We start from the raw sequence: 19,150 nt of genomic DNA on the forward strand, positions 1-19,150 counted from the left end.
TATGCTTTAAAGGAAATAATCAAAAATAATTTTAATAAAATTAGATAAGAAGTAATATACATATGTATTTGTATGTACATACCTATATTGATAGAAATATATAAGTGTTTTTGCTCTTTAGGTAGAGTAAACTATGTAATTGAAAAATAAATAGATAATACAATTCTCATTCACTACTTAAAATAGTAGCATATATTACAAAAATAATAAAGATACTTACAAAGCGAAAAATTTACAATCCTTTAACTGGCTGTTTTATACATCGAAAAATTAAAAATAAAAACGCTAGGAAGGTTGAGTCCAAACATGTCGACAGGTATCAAAAGTCCCGTTTTGAGTTCGATATCAATAACCCAAAGGCGGATATCAAAAAAATTGCTTCTTTCAAAAACTATCCATAAAAAATAGCTCCGGACCGATTACCAACCGAAATACCAACAACTACATGAAAATTTGCTACTATTTCTTTGGAAATATCTTGATACCGAGGCCATGACGAATTTTTAATATCTCTAGACAGTTTTGGACGTGTTTCAGCAGTCGATCCCTCATGTAAAGTTTTTAATTATGATGGCACAACACTCGTCGTTTATGGAGTGCTGATTTGTAAATTTGAGAGCAATCTAATATAATTAATATGATATTCTTTAATAGAAGGACTGGTTTTTCAAATCCAGCAATAACTGGCACAATCTATTCGTTTGTGATTTTGCCAACAAACATGGCGAACAGATGAAGTAGTTAAATTTTAGCCAAAGGCCGGAACACTTGATGTTTGAGTAAGTTTAACTTGAAATATTTCCTTTTCACAATTCGCAAAAAAATAAAGAATTTTTTATGTAGTAATAAAAAATACGAAATAAGTATGGAAAATGTTTTTATGTAAGAAAACTACTGTAATAAATATATACTTAAATACAAATATACTTGTGAATTAAAAGTAAAAAATTTAACTCCATGACAAAGTGTAGTTAGTAAGTAGGTTTACTTAATGAAATATTTGTAGTTTTACGTACTTGTTTTTAATAAAAACTATATATGAAAATATTAATATAATGTACTTGTATTTGTTCAGAGTTCGGTAAGTGCAATTCCACAAAATTAACAATTATATTTCTCGGTAATTTGAAAAGTAATCAATTAATGGAATGAGAAATTCTTAATTAATTTGGCATTCCTTTCAATTTAATTTTAAAATTTCCAACTACATTTTCCATTCCTTTCGAAAGAATCGAGGAAGAGTTTATATTTGCAAAATGTTTTTTTTTTTCAATTACAAACAAAAATTTTGCTGTGGAGGAAAGGAATTGATTACTTTCCCTAAGGACTTGATGTCAATTTAATTCCTAAAGTAATCATTACTACTCAGAACTGGATTTGATAATGAAGTCAAATAAAAAAGGTTTGTACTAATTTGTGCTTTACATATTTTGTTGTTGTATTAACAGTGTTTCGCCCCATTCAATGGGCACGACCACTCACAAATTGTCATCAAAATTCTCTAACGGGAGTCCAAGGAAACTGGCTGTTTCAACAGGGGCGGACCATAGGGAGATGGGTGATAGAGGCGTAGGTTCCACATTACAATTGAAAATGCAGGACATACATTACGTATGTCGGGGTTGATTCTGGACAAGTAAGAGTTTAACCTGTTACAGCATCAAGAACGAAGTTGGGCCAGGGTGACTCGTGTTTCCCTTGTTAGTCTGCTTTCTTCTTCTGCAAGGGTGGGATATTGCATATTAATAACGGCGTTCACCGGGCGCGTCGTGGCAAAGGCGTTTACCGATTTTGTGTGTATTTGGCTAAGGTCCTGCTTATGCTTGCCTCGATCAAACGGCAGTGTTGGCAGATGCCGGTTCTCGTCATAGTGCTTTAGATGTTCCTTTAATCCCCGTAGAGGCGGTGCTAAATCAAGCAGTTGTTTGCTAGGATGTCCTGGTTTGTGACAAGCTAGAACTGCTTGTTCAGCATTTCGTTGTGCTCTTTAATATTGAGCTCTTCGGCCTCACTATGTAGCTGGTGTTCGGGAGTCATAAGGAGATATCCGGTAGCAGTTCTGATTGCAGCATTTTGGAAGGCCTGTAGCCTTTTCCAGTGTGTATTCTTAAGACCAGGCGACCAGACTGGTGACGCGTAGCTCATGAGCGGTCGGCCAATTGCTTTGTACGTGGTTAGCAACGTTTCTTTATCTTTTCCCCATGTGCTGCCGGAAAGCGACTTGAGGATTTTGTTGCGACTTTGTACTTTAGAAACAATCTCGGTGGCATGAGCCTTGAAGGTTAGAGTATTATCGAACGTTACCCCTAAGATCTTTGGGTGACTGACAGTCGGTAGTGTGACACCATCGACGCGTACGTCCAATATTTGCGACATCTGTTCCTTCCACTTCGTAAACAGAGTGGCCGTGGATTTTTTCGGTGATAATGCCAAGTTGCGCGAGGTAAAGAAACCGGAAATATCGGGGAGAGAGCTGTTTATTTTAAAATCTAATTCATCAACTGAAGGGCCAGGTCCTGTAGCCATAATAGGGCAGCCGTTAGCATAGGAAATGATTGTGACTCCTTCTGGTGGGGAAGGGAGTTTTGATATGTAAAAATTAAACAGAAGCAGGGTTAGGACACCACCCTGTGGAACCCGTTTAATTTTTCTAGGGTTAGAAATTTCATTCCTAAACTCAACCGACGCCTGCCGACCACTCAGGTAATTAGCGGTCCATCTTTTTAGCCAAGCAGGAAGTTGTAAGCCTTCTATGTCTTGGAGTAGCGTACCGTGGTTGACTGTACCAAAATCTTTTGACAGGTCAAATGCCACGAGCACCGACATATGATGGGGTTTTTGCTGATTCAACCCATATTTCAGTGTAACCCCATATTTTGTTGTAACCACACTTATCGAATGATAATGGGAGTTTATAGAACTACTACCCCGAACACCCGCTGTGGTATTCAAAATAGCATCAAGATTGGATTTCTCAAAATAATGCCCTTAATCCTATGGTCCGGAGTGATAAAAACAATTTTGCATGTTAATGCAAGCGTCGACATTTCCGGTCCTGCAGGAATTTATCTCAGTCTTGAACCCTTCCGTTATCTGTCGGATTGTCTAGTACATTTCCAGGCGTTACCAATCTCTAACTAGACGCCCCTTCCCTTTTCGCTTAACGATTACGCGCAAATACAGCGCGGGTTCGTTGGAAGGACCAATTAGGAAAAGAATTAAAATGCTTTGAATTTGCTAATTGGCGTCAGTTGGAAAAATAGAAGTGACTAGTGGGATTTGTTGGACGCCCTAAACCATTGAACTGCTTGAGTACCAAATATGCAAGCAAGCACTCACTGTTCATGCCCCAAATCAAAATTATCTCTTCGCTTGAACATTTTTCTGAATGAAGTTGAAGCAAGGATATTCGAAATTAATGAGTCTCATGAAAGGTTAAATAAACTGGCGACCAGCAATTCTGTACCACCCACGTGAGCAGGTAATACATTCAGCAAGAACCGGTTACAAAGCTCTTTAGGCCTGAATCATTCTTTGCACACGTCTGCGAGATACTCTTCTGTTCCGGGAAGATTTTAATCCTAATCCCGATCCAAGGAAGTGGTTTTGCTGCATTTACTGGAAAACAAAAAAATTAACGAGCGCTTTTTGCCGATAATACGTAATTCATTTCACGATTGACAAAGGTAGACGAAGGGCCAACAAACGCGCACATAAGCATTAAAACGGCGCGTACGCTGTTACCATCACCACCAAAGAGGTGGAAGATACCATCGATCATGCTAAACCATCAAAAGCAGTATGTCCATACGGCATAGCCATGCCGATGCCTACAAAAACTTTACAAAGAGGGATTTAAATACCTATTTTCAACCTGTCTTTGTCCACCTCCGCCATCCTCGAAAAAATGGAAAATGAGACGACCTGCAACCACAATTGTACCTAAAATCCAGAACCGTGATAAAATATCCAAATCTCTTGCCGGCAGCACTTGGGGTAAAGACAAAGAAACGCTCATTACCACTTACAAAGCAATTGGCCGGCCGAGTGCATGATGCGCGTCCCCGATATGGTCGCCAAGCCTGAAGGTTACTCACTGGAAGGAAATACAGGCCTGCCAAACCACTGCTCTCAGATCCGCTACGGTTTGTCTTCTTATGTCCCCAGAACACCACCTACCCAATAAGGCAAGAGTACTCCTCATTAAGGAGAGAAATGAAATGCTGAACAAACAGTTTCTGTTGAATACCCAGAAACCTGGGCATCCCAACAGACATCTGGTTGATGAGGTCACACCTCCCAGGGGCTGAAGTGGCCATGTTGTTGTTGTTGTTGTAGCGATAAGGTTGCTCCCCGAAGGCTTCGGGGAGTGTTATTGATGTAATGGTCCTTTGCCGGATACAGATCCGGTACCACGGCACCATTAAGGTGCTAGCCCGACCATCTCGGGAACGATTTATGTGGCCACATTAACCCTTCAGGCCATCCCCTCCCTCCCCACCTCCAAGTTCCATGAGAAGCTTGGGGTCGCCAGAGCTTCGTCTGTTAGTGAAACAGGATTCGCCGCGAATAGGTGAGGTTGACAATTGGGTTTGGAGAAGCTATATATTGCGCTGGCAACCTGAAGGGTTCTGCTACACAGCCCCTTGAATCTGGTATTTTAGTCGCCTCTTACGACAGGCATACCTACCGCGGGAATATTCTGACCCCCTAACCCGCTGGAGTCTGAAGTGGCCATCTCTGTAAGCATTATAAGGAGATACAGCATTATAAGGAAATACAGCACCTGAGAACACAGCCGTTAGGGGGCTTAGAATATACCCGCGGAAGGTATGCCTGTCGTCAGAGGCGACTAAAATACCAAATTGATTCAAGGGGTTGCCAACGCAATATATACCTTCTTCCACCCAATTGTCAACACCTCACCTACCTGTGCCGAATATTGTTTCATTAACAGCCGAGGCTCTGGCGACCCCGAACTCCTGATGGATGTAGGGGCGGTATGGCCTAGGAGGTTGCATGTGGTCATACCAAATCGTTCCCTAGATGGTCGGGCTAGTACCTTTATGGTGTTTGTTACAGGAAAGTACCGGATCTGCAGTCGGCAAAGGACCTTCAACATCGATAAAACTCCCCAAGGGCTGCGCGGAGTGTCCTTATCGCTACAACAACAACAACAACAGCCGTATGAAGCAAAAAACCATATCAAGTCCTCAGCAATATCCACAAACAGGCATCGGACCTTATGCCAGGAATTGCCCGTTGTTGTAGCAGTGCTTCGTCCCATCCAATAGGTGCGACCGATCACAAATTTTCATCAATATCCTCTAACAGGAGTCCAAGGAAGCTGGCTGTTTCAACAGGGGCGGACGATAGGGAGATGGTTGTTATAGGCGTTGGTTCCACATTACAATTGAAGAGATGGTTGGTGCCATGTGGGGACACATTGCAAGCCGGGCATACATTTTGTATGTCGGGGTTGATTCTGGATAGGTAAGAGTTTAACCTGTTACAGTATCCAGATCGAAGTTGAGCTATAGTGACTCGCGTTTCCCTGGGGAGTGTGCGTTCCTCTTCCGCAAGTTTTGGGTACTGTTCATGAGTACTGGATTCACCGGGCAATTCCTGGCATAAAGGTCCGACGCCTGTTTATGGAGTTCACTGAGGACCTGCTTGTGTTTTTTGCTTCATACGGCTGAGTTTTCAGGTACCGTATTTCCTCATAATGAGATGACTCCTTAAGCCACTGGGCGGTATGGGCTCATGAATCAGATGTCTGTTGGGATGCCCAGATTTCTGGGTATTCAACAGGAACTGTTTGGTTAGCATCTAATTTCTCTCCCTGATGGGCAGTATTCTCGCCTCATTATGTAGATGGTGTTCTGGGGACATAATAAGACAGCCCGTAGCGGTTCTGAGAGCAGTATTTTGGCAGGCCTGTAGTTTCTTCCAGGGAGTAGTTTTTAGGCTTGGCGACCATATAGGGGACGCGTAGCATGCAATCGGCTGGCAAATTACTTTGTAAGTGGTAATGAGCGTTTCTTTGTCTTTTCCCCAAGTACTGCCAGCAAGAGATTTGAGGATTTTATTACGGCTCTGGATTTTCGGCACAATTGCGGCTGCATGCTCACCAAAGTGTAGATCCTGATCAAACGTCACACCCAAGATTTTGGGGTGTTGAACAGTCGGTAGCGTAGTTCCATCGACGTGGATGTTCAAAATGGTCCACATTTGGGACGTCCATGTTGTAAATAATGCCCGTCGAATCCAGTTCTTAAAGACAAATACCCGGAACTCACAGAAGAGGAACGCACTCCCCCTAGGGAAAGGCGCGTTACTCTAGTTCAACTTCAATCAGGGTACTGCAATGTGTTCCACATGACACCAACCATATCATCAATTGCAATGTGGAACCAACGCCTCTTAACACCCCTCCCTCCTCCGCGACCTTATTTACAACATGGACGTCCCAAATGTCGAACATTTGTGAACAAATTTGAACATCCACGTCGATGGCACTACGCTACCGACTGGCCTACACCCCAAAATCTTGGGTGTGACGTTTGATCAGGATCTACATTTTGGTGAACACGCAGCCGCAATTGTTCCGAAAATCCAGAGCCGTAATAAAATCCTCAAATCCCTTGCTGGCAGTACTTGGGGAAAAGCCGTTTTGCGTGCTACGCGTCCCCTATATGGTCGCCAAGCCTAAAAACTACCCACTAAAATAAGCTACAGGCCTGCCAAAATACTGCGCTCAGAACCGCCACGGGCTGTCTTCTTATGTCCCCAGAACACCATCTACATAATGAGGCGAGAATACTCCGCATCAGGGAGAGAAATGAGATGCTAACCAAACAGTTCCTGTTGAATACCCAGAAACCTGGGCATCCCAACAGACATCTGATTGATGAGCCAACACCGCCTAGGGACTTAAGAAGTCATCTCCGTAAGCATTTTGAGGAAATACGGCACCTGAGAACTCAGTCGTATGAAGCAAAAAAACACAAGCAGGTCCTTGCTGAACTCCACAAACAGGCGTCGGACCTTTATGCCGGGAATTGCCCGGTGAATCTAGTACTTAGGGAACAGTACCCAAAACTTGCGGAAGAGGAACGCATACTCCCCAGGGAAACGTGAGTCACTCTGGCTCAACTTCGTTCTGGATACTGTGTCCCCACATGACACCAAACATCTCATTAATTGTAATGTGGAACCAACGCCTCTATCACCCCTTTCATTATGGTCCACACCTGTCGAAACAGCAAGTTTCCTTGGGCTTCCGTTAGAGGATATTGATGACAATTTGTGATCGGTCGCAGCTATTAGGTGGGGCGAAACATTGCTACAACAACAACAACACCCCTCTCACTGTGGTCCACCTCTGTTGACACTGCAAGTTTCCTTGGAATTCCGTTAGAAGATATTGATGGCAATTTGTGATCGGTCACGCCTATTGGAAAGGGGCGAAGCACTGCTACGACAACACGAACATGCTTCTCTTCGCTTCGCTAAACATGCCACTCATGTTGTTGTTGTTGTAGCGATAAAGGTCTTGGGGAGTGGTATCGATGTTGATTGTCCTTTGCCGGATATAGATGCGGTAAGTTCCGGTAACAAGCACCATAATGGTACAAGCCCAACCATCTTATTAACGATTTAATATAACCAAATTGAACCTTCTAGGCCATTCCGCCCCTCACCCCCTAGTTCTGGAGGTCGCGAGAGCCTTGAATGCTAAAGAAACAGGATTTGCCACGGGTAGGTGGTGGCGTTGACAATTAGGTTGGAGAAGCTATGAATTGCGCTGGGAACCCTTTGAAGGTTGCGCTACACAACCGTTTGAATCTTTGGTTTTTTAGTCGCCTCTTACGACGGGCGTACCTAGCGCAAGTATATTCTAAGCCCCCAAACCGCTGGGAGAACGTGGTAATCGTTATTTATTTTTAATTAACAATCGAATTTTACTTATAGTCGCGTTAGATAATTGTTCATTAAATCTATATCAAATCTACAAAATAAAACTTGTTAACTACAGTTAAATACGTACATACATACATATGTACATATATACATATTCACCTATATATTTCACTATGATACGACCGAAGGCCACCAACACAGAAGTGTTTTCGCAAAAACACTATGGACCACAGCCCCCTTTTCCGAGGGACGCGGGCTCATTTTTAGGTTTTTCGTTAACACATTTTAAACGACTCAACATTTTTTCCGTTTTCGGACTCGCGATCCTGGATCAAAAGGCGTCTTTTGACACCCCTCTTGGTATTTTTGGACGTGTATTAAGAGTGGCATGAGATCTTTTATAGGCTTTACTCAAGTTTATTTAAAATTTATTTAAATTCGTTACCATGGTACAATTACCAGGTAGAAGCATTAGCGAAAATGCAACCCTCCCGTGTATTTTGTTGTTGCCGATTGTACATAAACTGTCAATCGTTCTTTCAATTTCTTCTGTCAAAAGTGATGGAAAAGAAAAATGTCACATGTAATTTTCGTCAACAAAGCCAAAACAAAAAAAGAAAAAAGTTGGTTTGCTGATCAAGCTGGAGGAAAAAGGCATTTTTAATGGAAAATAAAGGTAATTAGCTGGTTTTTAAATGATGTATATTTAATTTATTATTATTTATTTACATATAGCAGCTGAATCACTTCTTCAACGTTTCCAACGGATCAACTCTTGGTAATTCTATACGACGGCATGACACTGATAATATGCGTCCATAAATATCGAGAGAGGTGTTAAAAGATCTCGACAACAATAATCGGAAGGTGGAGGTAAAATATTTTGTGTTGGACAAGAGATATTTGCAAAAGAAGTTGAAAATTTTCAATTGAAAATTTTCATGTGCGCGTTGTAATGTTGATGATATTGTGCCCACAAAAAAAATTGTGGACATAAATGTTTTGCGCAGATATAGTTTTGGTCTCCAAACCGGTGTTGGACCCACCCAGATTAATATTTATAAGCGCGGCCAAAGGCCGCCAGCGCAAATATACTATGGATCCCACCCCGGTCTCGAAACACTCCGGGGTCATTTTTCGGTTTTTTGGGAATATCTTTTGAACGAGCTAAAATTTTTCTTTTCCGCCTTCGGATTATTGTTATTAGATTTGGTGCTGCATGTTATATTGCACTCAAAGAAATGGAGTATGATAAGAAACTTATAGATTTTCTGTCGAAACGTTTATATGATCGCATCACTTCAAGATTATCACATGGTATATGTAATGGTGATCCAGAGCAAAGGTATAGTGGTTTATTAAATGTATCATTACTTATGGCCTTAAAAGATGTGGCGTTGTCTAGTGCCTCAGCATGTACTTCTGCATCACTGGAACCTACGTGCGATTGGAACTGATGAGGATTTGGCACATAGTTCAATAAGGTATACGAGTTTACCGTACTGAATTGTTTAGTTAATTTGAAAGTAATTTATTGTTAATTTTTTATAGATTTGGTATTGGTTGTTTTACCACCATTGAAGAGGTTGATTATATTACCGATACCTGCATCAAACATGCCGAACGTTTACGTGAAATGTCTCCATTATGGGAGATGGTGCTAGAACCAACTGATTTGACAAATATCCAATGTTTGCAACATTAATTTTGTTTATGATATATAAATAAGGCACCGTTTTGTATTGTATGCATCTTTTAGTGTATGTATTTATATTCCAAAGCAGTTTAATGTAAAGTGAGATACAACTTTTTAGGAATTATATTGTTCCTACTTTATCTGCCTAAGGTCGTTATTTTGTAGTATTAAAATTATATTGGGAAATGCTATTGCTAAATGTTTTTTGATGTGGACCTTATTTTCAATACATGTATGCATGAGTGCTAACGTTACTGTCTTCAAGAGATGTTGAAAATTTGGGATGAGATTGTATATAAAATGCTGAGTTAATAGTATGTTCATGAATAAGTACTGATTTATTTTAAAATTTCATGTATTTTGTAAAGTAAAAATTAAGTAATTTAGTAACCTAATAAATATCGAAGATACATATATACATAATAACGTTTAACGTTGGAAACTCGTCGTGTCGGTGTTTGAGGTGCAGATTTCTTTGAAGGATATGTACTCCATGTCTTTAGATGTAATCTTTTTTAATTAAAAAAAGCACGGGTGTGTTGAAAATTTCAAATGAGTCGCTATGCCACAGAACGGGTTCAGCGCCATTGCATGATTGTTTTGATCCAATTTTTCTTTTGGCCCCTCTGGTCGGAACCGATTTTGCTTTCGGTTTAATTTTTGGATACTAGTTTGGTTGTAGTACTGACTTCAATTACGGTTCCGGGTTTTCCTTCTGGCTCTAGCCAGGAGGCTTATGTAGCAATTTCGGCTTTATGTTGGATCTGGTATCGGTACCTACTACGGTAAAAGTTCGGCATGGAATATTTCCGTTTTCAACTCCAGGATCGGTTATACTCCAGTTTTTTTCTTGTCATCATATGGATGATATAAATAATCTAAAAGTAAATCTATAGCATGTAAAGCATAATTGTCTAGCAATATTATCTCTTCGCAAACTGTTTGTGGCCCTGATAAGGGCCCCTTTTCGTAGGTATAATTGTTTAGCATTTTTTTTTTCTCTTTGTTGACTAGTGGTGGCCCTGATAAGGGCCGTTTTGCGTATACTTGTATAGCATATTTTCGCTCTTTGTTAACTAATGGTGGCCCTGAGGAGGTTACTGCGTCTGGGTTTCACGGCTTATTAGTGGTACATCATGCATATCCGTTTGTGTGCTGCAGCTGTTCCGTGCGAAGTATTGACCCTTCGCTCCAACGGTGTCACTTAAAAAAAAGCGAACATGTAGAAGGGACTTTATTATGTATCCTTCGTCCTTACTTCGCGTTGTAGCGGCGAAAGTAGTGTCCGATATTTTGGTAGATAACTGTAGGAATGACCGTTGGGGACGATGAGACAACTTCCGTTTTTCACAAACTCTTGATTAGCACTGCTAAGTCATACATAAAATTATATTCACCCCTATTCTGCATTTCGATTACGTTCCCGTTCTACGCTCCGCTTTAATCGAAGTTTGGTATTCTGCATTACGCCGGAATCGTAAAGAGAAGAGGAAGAGCAAACGATTTTTCGAAATCAGCTGTTGGTACGGAATGTGTGAACATTGGAACAAAATAAAATAAAGAAAATTTGTAAAAAACACTGAAAAACGTTTATATTTTATTATCCACGCCATTTTGTACAAAAAAAAAGCAAAAGAATATATTGCCGCAGTGTTATATTTTTTTGAGTGAAGTGCTTTCATAATTGTAAGAGTGTTTTTGTCATTCTTTTGGCCAATTCCCTGCCGTAGCCACCAAGTTTTGTTAAAACGGATTCCTGCACGAATAAAGTTGACATTTTCTGAATTTTAAGGATGCTAATTTCATTGCACTGGCCTAAAATACTTTATAAAGGTTTATTTATTCTTTCCGCAAGGATTGTTTACGTTTTCGCTTCACCTTCCTCTACGCCGGCAGCTTGCTTTGACGTATAAGTGGACCCAACGAACAGACACAAATTATAGCTGTCTATTATAATGGAATCAATAGCCGCGGCATTATTTATAGAGTTGGAAAGCAACGTATACGAAAATTGCCAGGCGAGAATGGAAAGGCAAATATTGCGAGATTTGTGTAATCCATTTGAGATGAGTGACGAATTGTAAGAAATTGAACTTAACTAACTTATTTTCTTATTTAGGTTCAAAAAAAACTTTCGACTTAACAAGGATGCTTTCAAGTATGTGTTAGATACTTTTGCGGAGCAAATACGTCCAAGGACTTCGACATCGACATGTTGTTTTTGACCTGGAAACATAAAAAACAATCATCAAGCTTTCTACGTTTCTTAACAAGTTTTACTTACATTTTTGTTAAAATTCTGTTATAAATTAATAAAAAACTAAAAAGAAAATATTTTTCCGCCAACTAATTTGCAACTTAGAAAAACGGAACTACGATCGAAATGCAGAATACGCAAAATCGAACGATTCGAAGTTGGATCGAAAGAGATTGGAACACAGAATACCAAAATTGCCAAATCGAAAAAATTCCAATCCAAGTCGAAATGCAGAATAGGGCTGATTATATTTTTTATCTTACAACATTCGGGAAACAATATTTACATCAAGGCGGTAAATATAGCGATGGAGTGGAGTTGGGCATCAAATTTACTCTCTGAGCTCCCACAATAAGGTCACAGGCCTGAAAATGGAGCGAAAAAATTAAGCCATTTTAGGGAAGCTAACGCCACAAGCTTTTTCCCAATTTTTCCTCTTCCTTGATATTGCGGGGTAATTCTTTACTTTAGCTCACAACTGCAAAAACTCGCGCAAAAATATCGGGAGAGGTGTCAAAAAAATGCGTTTTGGACTCAGGACGACGAATCCGAAAGCGAAAATTAAAAATTTTATTTGTCAAAAAATGTTCCCAAAAAACTGAAAAATGGCACCGGGGCGCTCCGAAACCGGGGGTGGAATCCATAGTATTTTTGCGCGGGTAATAGGCTAGTTGACGGGTCTACTGCTAATACGCTACCAAAAATATCGAGAGAGGTGTCAAACGACGCGTCTTGACATCAGTATTAATAATCCGAAGGCGGAAATTTTAATTCGTTCAAAAGATATTAACGAAAAACCGAAAAAAGACCCGCGGGTACCTCCGAAACCGGGGGTGGGATCCATAGTAATTTTGCGCAGAACACCTTTCTGCGTTGGCGGCCTTTGGCCGCGCTTATAAAAAATTACCATGGGAGACCAAATCTATATCTGCGCAAAACTTTTACCCACAGTTTTTTTTGTGGGTACTCAACACCATCAAAATTACAACAGCCACATGAAAATTTTCAACTTTGTAAATATATCTGGAAAGAAATAAAATTTTCAATTTCCGTTTTCGGATTCGTGGTCCTGGGTCCAAAGCGCGTCTTCTGACACCTCTCCCGATATTTTCGGACGAGTTTTAGTATTTGTGAGCTAAAGTAAAGAATTACCTAATAAAATTTCACATCAAAAGTAAATAAACAAAAAATGTAAACATAAACAAAGTTTGACATTTTATGACCACCTTCGAATGAAAAAACATGTAAAATGCAACTTTAATGCTTTTACCTGGTTATTGTACCATGTTCGTTACTATACATTTTTGTAAATAATTTCAAGATGCTTATTCACATTACAGTATTGAATAAATTATACCAGATCGCGTTAATAGTAATTATCACATTATTGACAGATAATACAAATTTCAATAAACATATACATACATAAATACAAATTTTAAAGCTTGTTTTAAATTAAATTTTGCTTCAGCTATAGCCGTCTTGAGCTAATACAGTACAAAATGCTCCTGACAGATTGTACATGATACTCCTTTCCAGACATACAAAGTGTTCTCAAATTCGTACTCTTTATTCCACATATATTACATGCGAATGTTGGCATCATATTTCAAGGCAAAGGTGCATTCTTATTATTTATATATATTATTAAATAAATTCACCTTTCTCATTAACTTTAACGATCTGTATGCGATCGCTCCTTTCGGCTAAGACTTCATGAAAACCCTTGCCTTTAGTTTTGACAAACCATCCTGAATGATCGGCTATTAAATGGTTCACAGAACAGCCATCGCATTGCAGTATTACCACGCCGGCCTTGTATGCAGCTTCTGATACAAATTTATAATTTCGTGTGTTACATAATTTACAACGATAAACCAATTCAACTTTACGTTCCATGCAACGTAAACGCTTAAGTGTTGTAGGAGAAATCGAACCTGATGATGAATCCGCAAATTTCTTACCCGTAAATGTTGTTGCATCGATAATTGATTTAGGCATTTTCAATGGTTGACAATTTGTTCCATCAGTGACCTCATTGGTGGAGATGCCTTCACTGGGTGGCACAGTTGTAGCTGCACCATCCACGGGCTGTGCAACATTGAAGAGGAAGTTTTGTCCATGTTGGCGCACACAATTAAGTGTTCTCGAGCTAAAGAGGTTACGCAATGCGTTCATTTTACACGCTCATCACGATGCATATAAAAGGGGATGATTGTATCCAATGCGTATATTATGCTTATAAGATACTTCTCGAAGCTGCTTATATACTCCCTGAGTTAAAAAAAAAGCAAATGCCCTGCTCCAACAGCTCGACGCAAACTTTAACTTGGCACGAGTTCTGACAGCACCAGCCGCATAAAACTACAATCAGCTGTTGTCGAAATTGATAAGAAGAACTATCGATACATTACCGAGAAATGTGCACGACAGCTCATATTCTGCATGCACTTAACTTATCCTCTCGCTTCCGTTAAGCGAAAGAAATATAAATACTTACTTAATTTTTCTGTTTTTCGCGAATGCCTTTTGGTAGGCGCCAAATTTCGGACTTCCGTTTTCGGATTCGCGATCCAAACACGTCTTTTGATACCCCTATTGATTTGCTTGGACGTATATTAAAGGCTCCATTACTGATACTTAGCATAGACTTGACTTGGCTTGCGAACTGTCACTTACAGTTCTGTTAAATGAACATTGCATGTTACTGATTACTCAAAACTTAACTTGACTTAGAAGTCTGTTGAATTTTGATTTTCTATGTAAGTTCTAAGTGACGTTTACATTTTGAGATGCCATTTGTTTGTTTCCATTTCATTTTGACATTTTGTCATACAAATTGACATTTATTTAAAAATAAATTTCAACGCTGATTATGATGCCAGATTTTATGCGCCAAGTGGAGTATAATCGAGGCTAAGTTGCCAAGTTTACGCCAAGTCAAGTCAAGTCTATGCTAAGTATCAGTAATGGGGGCTTAAGTGTCATGTCTTCAACATGTCAACAAACAATTTACTGTTCTGAACCTGACAAATTTGCTTTTGACAGCGTACATGACTCCACGCCATATAGGTCCTCGCAAAATTGGCCTGCAGAGGTTTGTGTCTCCGCTTTTCGGTACAGCGTTTTCTATAGCTAGTTGCCACTAGAAGGGTCTCCTAAGCATTATCTAAGTGAGGTTTAGCCTTTTTTTTTACGCGCAAACGTAGACGTTAAGGGGCCAGTTAATGGTGACATAACCGTAACCAGATAAAACGGCTGATCGAACCAACCTTATGGAAATCAATGTAATCGATTATAACCTAAAAATATTTGAGTTGAGAGAATTTATTAACTTTTTGTAGATTTTATTTATTATTTGGGATCAGTGAGCTGCAATTATTCATCTTTTAAGGTTTTTAGTGGACTAACCAAAAAATGAGTATTAGTGCGTATGCATACAAAGAATATCAAGCACTTATATCCCCTAACACCAGGCATGCTTAACGAACGAAACGATATCATTTCGTTACGATAATCAACGCTAATAAACGAAACGAAGTCACTTCGTTTCGTTTATTAACGTTAAGAACGTCAAATTAACGTTAATTTGACGATCTTAACGTTAATAAACGAAACGAAGTGACTTCGTTCCGTTTATTAGCGTTGATTATCGTAACGAAATGATATCGTTTCGTTCGTTAAGCATGCCTGCCTAACACACATTTACATAGTCATGCTTCTTAAAATGAATAACCGCTCATAAGCCACGAAGCAGTTCAGTACTCAATTGACTTATTGAGCAAGAAAGTCAACTGTGTTATACGAAAACACTAATTGGAATGAGTAAGACTATTCATCTTATTCCACTGTAAAGTCTGTTATGGCATCGCATCTTTAATGGAGCAGTAAGGAAGGCAGTCGGCATGATCTAGTGGTGCCTTGTGGCTAGTCATGTCGGCTGGATGGGGTTCTTGCCAACCTTACTGTCCTGCGCCATAAACAGAAAAAAATTCCTGTCATGCCTTTGAAATGGTCAAACAGCGCAGAACTAATTCAAAACGCTGGAATTCAAACTAAAACGACGTCCGGTCGAACCGGATACCACGGACAGACCGTTAAACATTTAAATTCAAATCAGAAAATCAAAATGAACAGCTGAAAATACAATTAAAAAAAATAAGGCCGAATATATATAGGGGGCGCCGCGGGTGTTATTGCGACGCCCGGTGCTTGACCCACCCTCAAATCCTTGGCCACCGACGCACCTGATTTTCAGTGGCCCCTTACCTGACCTACCTAGTGCCTTCTAAACTAAACCTTATTAGAATTCAGTATCCAGCTGCATCAATTGCCTGTTAACAATCAAATAATTTAAGCTAAATTCCGGTCATATGCGTGTGTACTTTTAGTTATGTATATGCTCATGTTTGAATATATTCAATTAGTATATATGCATGTAGGTATATGTCATGGCATATATATGTGCATTTCTAGGTATGTATTTGCTTATACAAATTATTGTATCCTTTGTTAAGGATACTAAAAAAATAATTTTTTTTGGGTCTCAAGACCTTTATTACTATTTATTCACTAATTTAATTATTGGTCGTAAGACCTTACTTTGTTACTCACTAATTAAAACTAAACATTTACAACTAACTGCTTACAACTGACTGACTTAAAAATGGTAAATTAGTTCTAAATATATCTTAATTCTACCTGTGCCAGCATTATTTCGTTCGGCGCATGGCGGATGTTGTTCCCAATTCAATTCCGGATGTCGTTCACAATATTTGTGTTTTTGCTGATCAGGCGTCTGGGCCTTTTCCTGTTTGCTTCAAAATTATTATTAAGTATTTTGAGCCATCAACTTGCGTATTGCTGACTAAGCTCTTTACGTTAGCGTCAGCTCGAATGTTGACTTAGTTGGTGCTAACTCCTCCACCCCAAAAACGAACGTCCTCGTTTGTTAAGGTAGGTATTTCGGATGCTACAGGTTCCTTGTTATCGTTTACCTGGATGCTTACTTTGTAGCTTGATAGCTCTTCTGGTTCCTTTGTAAAATGTCTTCTTATTATTGGTGCGAATATGAGTCCTCCTAGGCAGATTATTATCATGATTATTAGAGAAAAATTTGTGATTATGGCTGCTATGTGTTTTGTGCGCAATGAATTTATACGATTTGTGTTATTTATATGGAGTTCCTTCATCATTTCCAAACTTAGGATTTCTTCTTCTTGTTTTGATGGGACATTTGACTGGAGAATTGCAGGTAGTGGTTTGCTGGTTAGTAGTTCGTTAAAAGAATATATCTGTTTATTGATACGAACTGTGGAATTATGGTACTGTATTGCGTATGACCCTGTCAGGTTTACTTTTTGGTTGTCGATATCTATGGTGCCGTTGTATTGATTTAGTAGTAGGATGCCAGGAGTGATGCTTTCTACGGTTGGGATGTGCTGGTTATTAACAAAAACGCATTCAGCTGGCTTGCTTCTCAGTAGAGGTGGGACACAGGTAGTGTTGCTAATGTCTACTATAGCCTTACGGTTACATATTCTTACATTATTATTTTCTTAACATTTAGATTCAATTCCATATACTACGTTATTATTACATGTTACAATGTCCTCGTAAGGGACTTTATTAATAAATTTTCCTATCTTTATAGGTTTTATCAAAATTGACTCACAAATGTCTTCATTTGTTATTGGTAATCCTATTATGTAAAATAACATTTTATCGTTTGTTGCAATTTTTACGCTTGCGATTTCTAGTGATTCTTCTATACTACTTAGGGTAAAATTGTTTTTTTCATATATTGATTTAATTAACATAATTTCTTCATTTGAAAATATATAGGAGTTGACTATGCCGGCCTTAGCCCAATGTATCGCATAGTCTATATTAATTATTTCTTCTTTGATAACTTTTAACTTATATTTCATTTCAATAGCAAAATTATGTTGAGTGTGTTCATCCGTTTGTATGGATTTCGCGATTTTATTAGAAATTGCTGTAATTTCATTTATTTTCTCAAAAATTACTTTATTAATTACCACTTGCTGGTTATTATTTTCAACTATATTATTTATTTCATTTTCTAAGATGACTTGGTCGTCGTGGTCGGGATTTCCTGCGATCCACTTCCAGATGGTTCCTAGTTCATTAATTGCTCTTTTAAATTTCCTTGGTTTAAGTCTATTCAAATAATCTTGTATTGATCTTAATTCATTATTGAGAATGGGCAAGAGGGGGTTTCCTTCATTGATTTGTGTCCTAATGGTATGGCTAAGTTCATTTAGTGTCTTTTGGCATACGTCCAGATCTATTTTATGTATAATTTTGTAAGTTCCTGTTTGAATTTTGGTTTGTCCCGTATTAAATGTTGCAAGTTGAGAGTTGGAGTAATCTATTATTTTAAAGTCCGCGTACACTAGGTGCACGAGAAGTCTGTAAGAGAGAATTTTGAAGGGGGAGTTTCTTATTTTACTAAAATCATATTAAGTCTTAATGTTACTCTTATGTACTATTCTTCCTTTTTCAGTAATTACTACACTAGATTTATCTTCTTTCACGATTTCCTTCCTATATCTAGCAGTGAGTTTTGATCCTATTCTTTTATTAATCCTAACATAAATTATGTCACCAGGAGTGTATGTCTTAATGGGTTTCCGTGTTTTATTATGGATTTCTAAATCCTTTTCTTGTCTTTTCCGAAGGGTTTCTATGTTTTCTCGCCTTGAATTCTCGTATTGTTCTGGGTCTATCGAGACTCGTCTACCGAAAAATGTTTCTATAGGTCGTTTTCCTGTTGCTGAGTGTATGGAGTAATTATATTCATATGTGCATCTATCTAATAGTTCTTGAAATGAACGATGGGTGCGTTCTGTTTGGAGGCAACGCATAATTTCCGATAAGGTGGAATGAAACCTTTCCACTTGACCATTAACTGTGCTTGCGTATGGGGGTGTTTTAAAGATTTTAATTCCAAGTTGATCTTCTACCATGAATTGTATGGATAGTGAGTTTAGGGACTTTTCATTGTCGATAACTATTGTCTTAGGTACACCAAATGCGAAGAGTATTTGTCGCAAAGGTTCTCTGATATCTTCTATTGCCTTTGACTGTATTATTCTTACCTGGGCATATTTAGAAAATTTATCTACTGCTGTTAGTACCAGGCGTTTCTCCGTATTATAGATATCTATGTGAACTATTTCACCAGGGTACTGTGGAATTGGGGTTTTAAGTAGATGTGGTTTATTAGGGTGACGGTCATATTTATTTTC

The 19,150-nt window shown here is 38.9% G+C and overlaps 1 protein-coding gene and 1 long non-coding RNA gene across 2 annotated transcripts; one reads left to right on the top strand and one right to left on the bottom strand.

Annotated features, from left to right (window-relative positions):
* The first annotated feature begins 8,787 nt into the window (after window positions 1–8,787).
* LOC137247860 (uncharacterized) lies at window positions 8,788–9,767 on the top strand. Its single transcript, XR_010951909.1, has 3 exons — window positions 8,788–9,268; window positions 9,329–9,407; window positions 9,475–9,767. It is a non-coding gene; the product is annotated as an uncharacterized lncRNA (long non-coding RNA).
* Window positions 9,768–13,126: 3,359 nt separating this feature from the next.
* Window positions 13,127–14,260, bottom strand: LOC137247861 (DNL-type zinc finger protein). The gene has a single exon (XM_067778796.1). It carries the CDS (start codon window positions 14,052–14,054, stop codon window positions 13,524–13,526), a length of 531 nt encoding a protein of 176 aa, XP_067634897.1. The 5' UTR covers window positions 14,055–14,260; the 3' UTR covers window positions 13,127–13,523.
* Between the last annotated feature and the right edge of the window lie 4,890 nt (window positions 14,261–19,150).

Source organism: Eurosta solidaginis, chromosome 4 (assembly GCF_040869045.1).
Source record: "Eurosta solidaginis isolate ZX-2024a chromosome 4, ASM4086904v1, whole genome shotgun sequence".
Taxonomy (NCBI): Eukaryota; Metazoa; Arthropoda; class Insecta; order Diptera; family Tephritidae; genus Eurosta; species Eurosta solidaginis.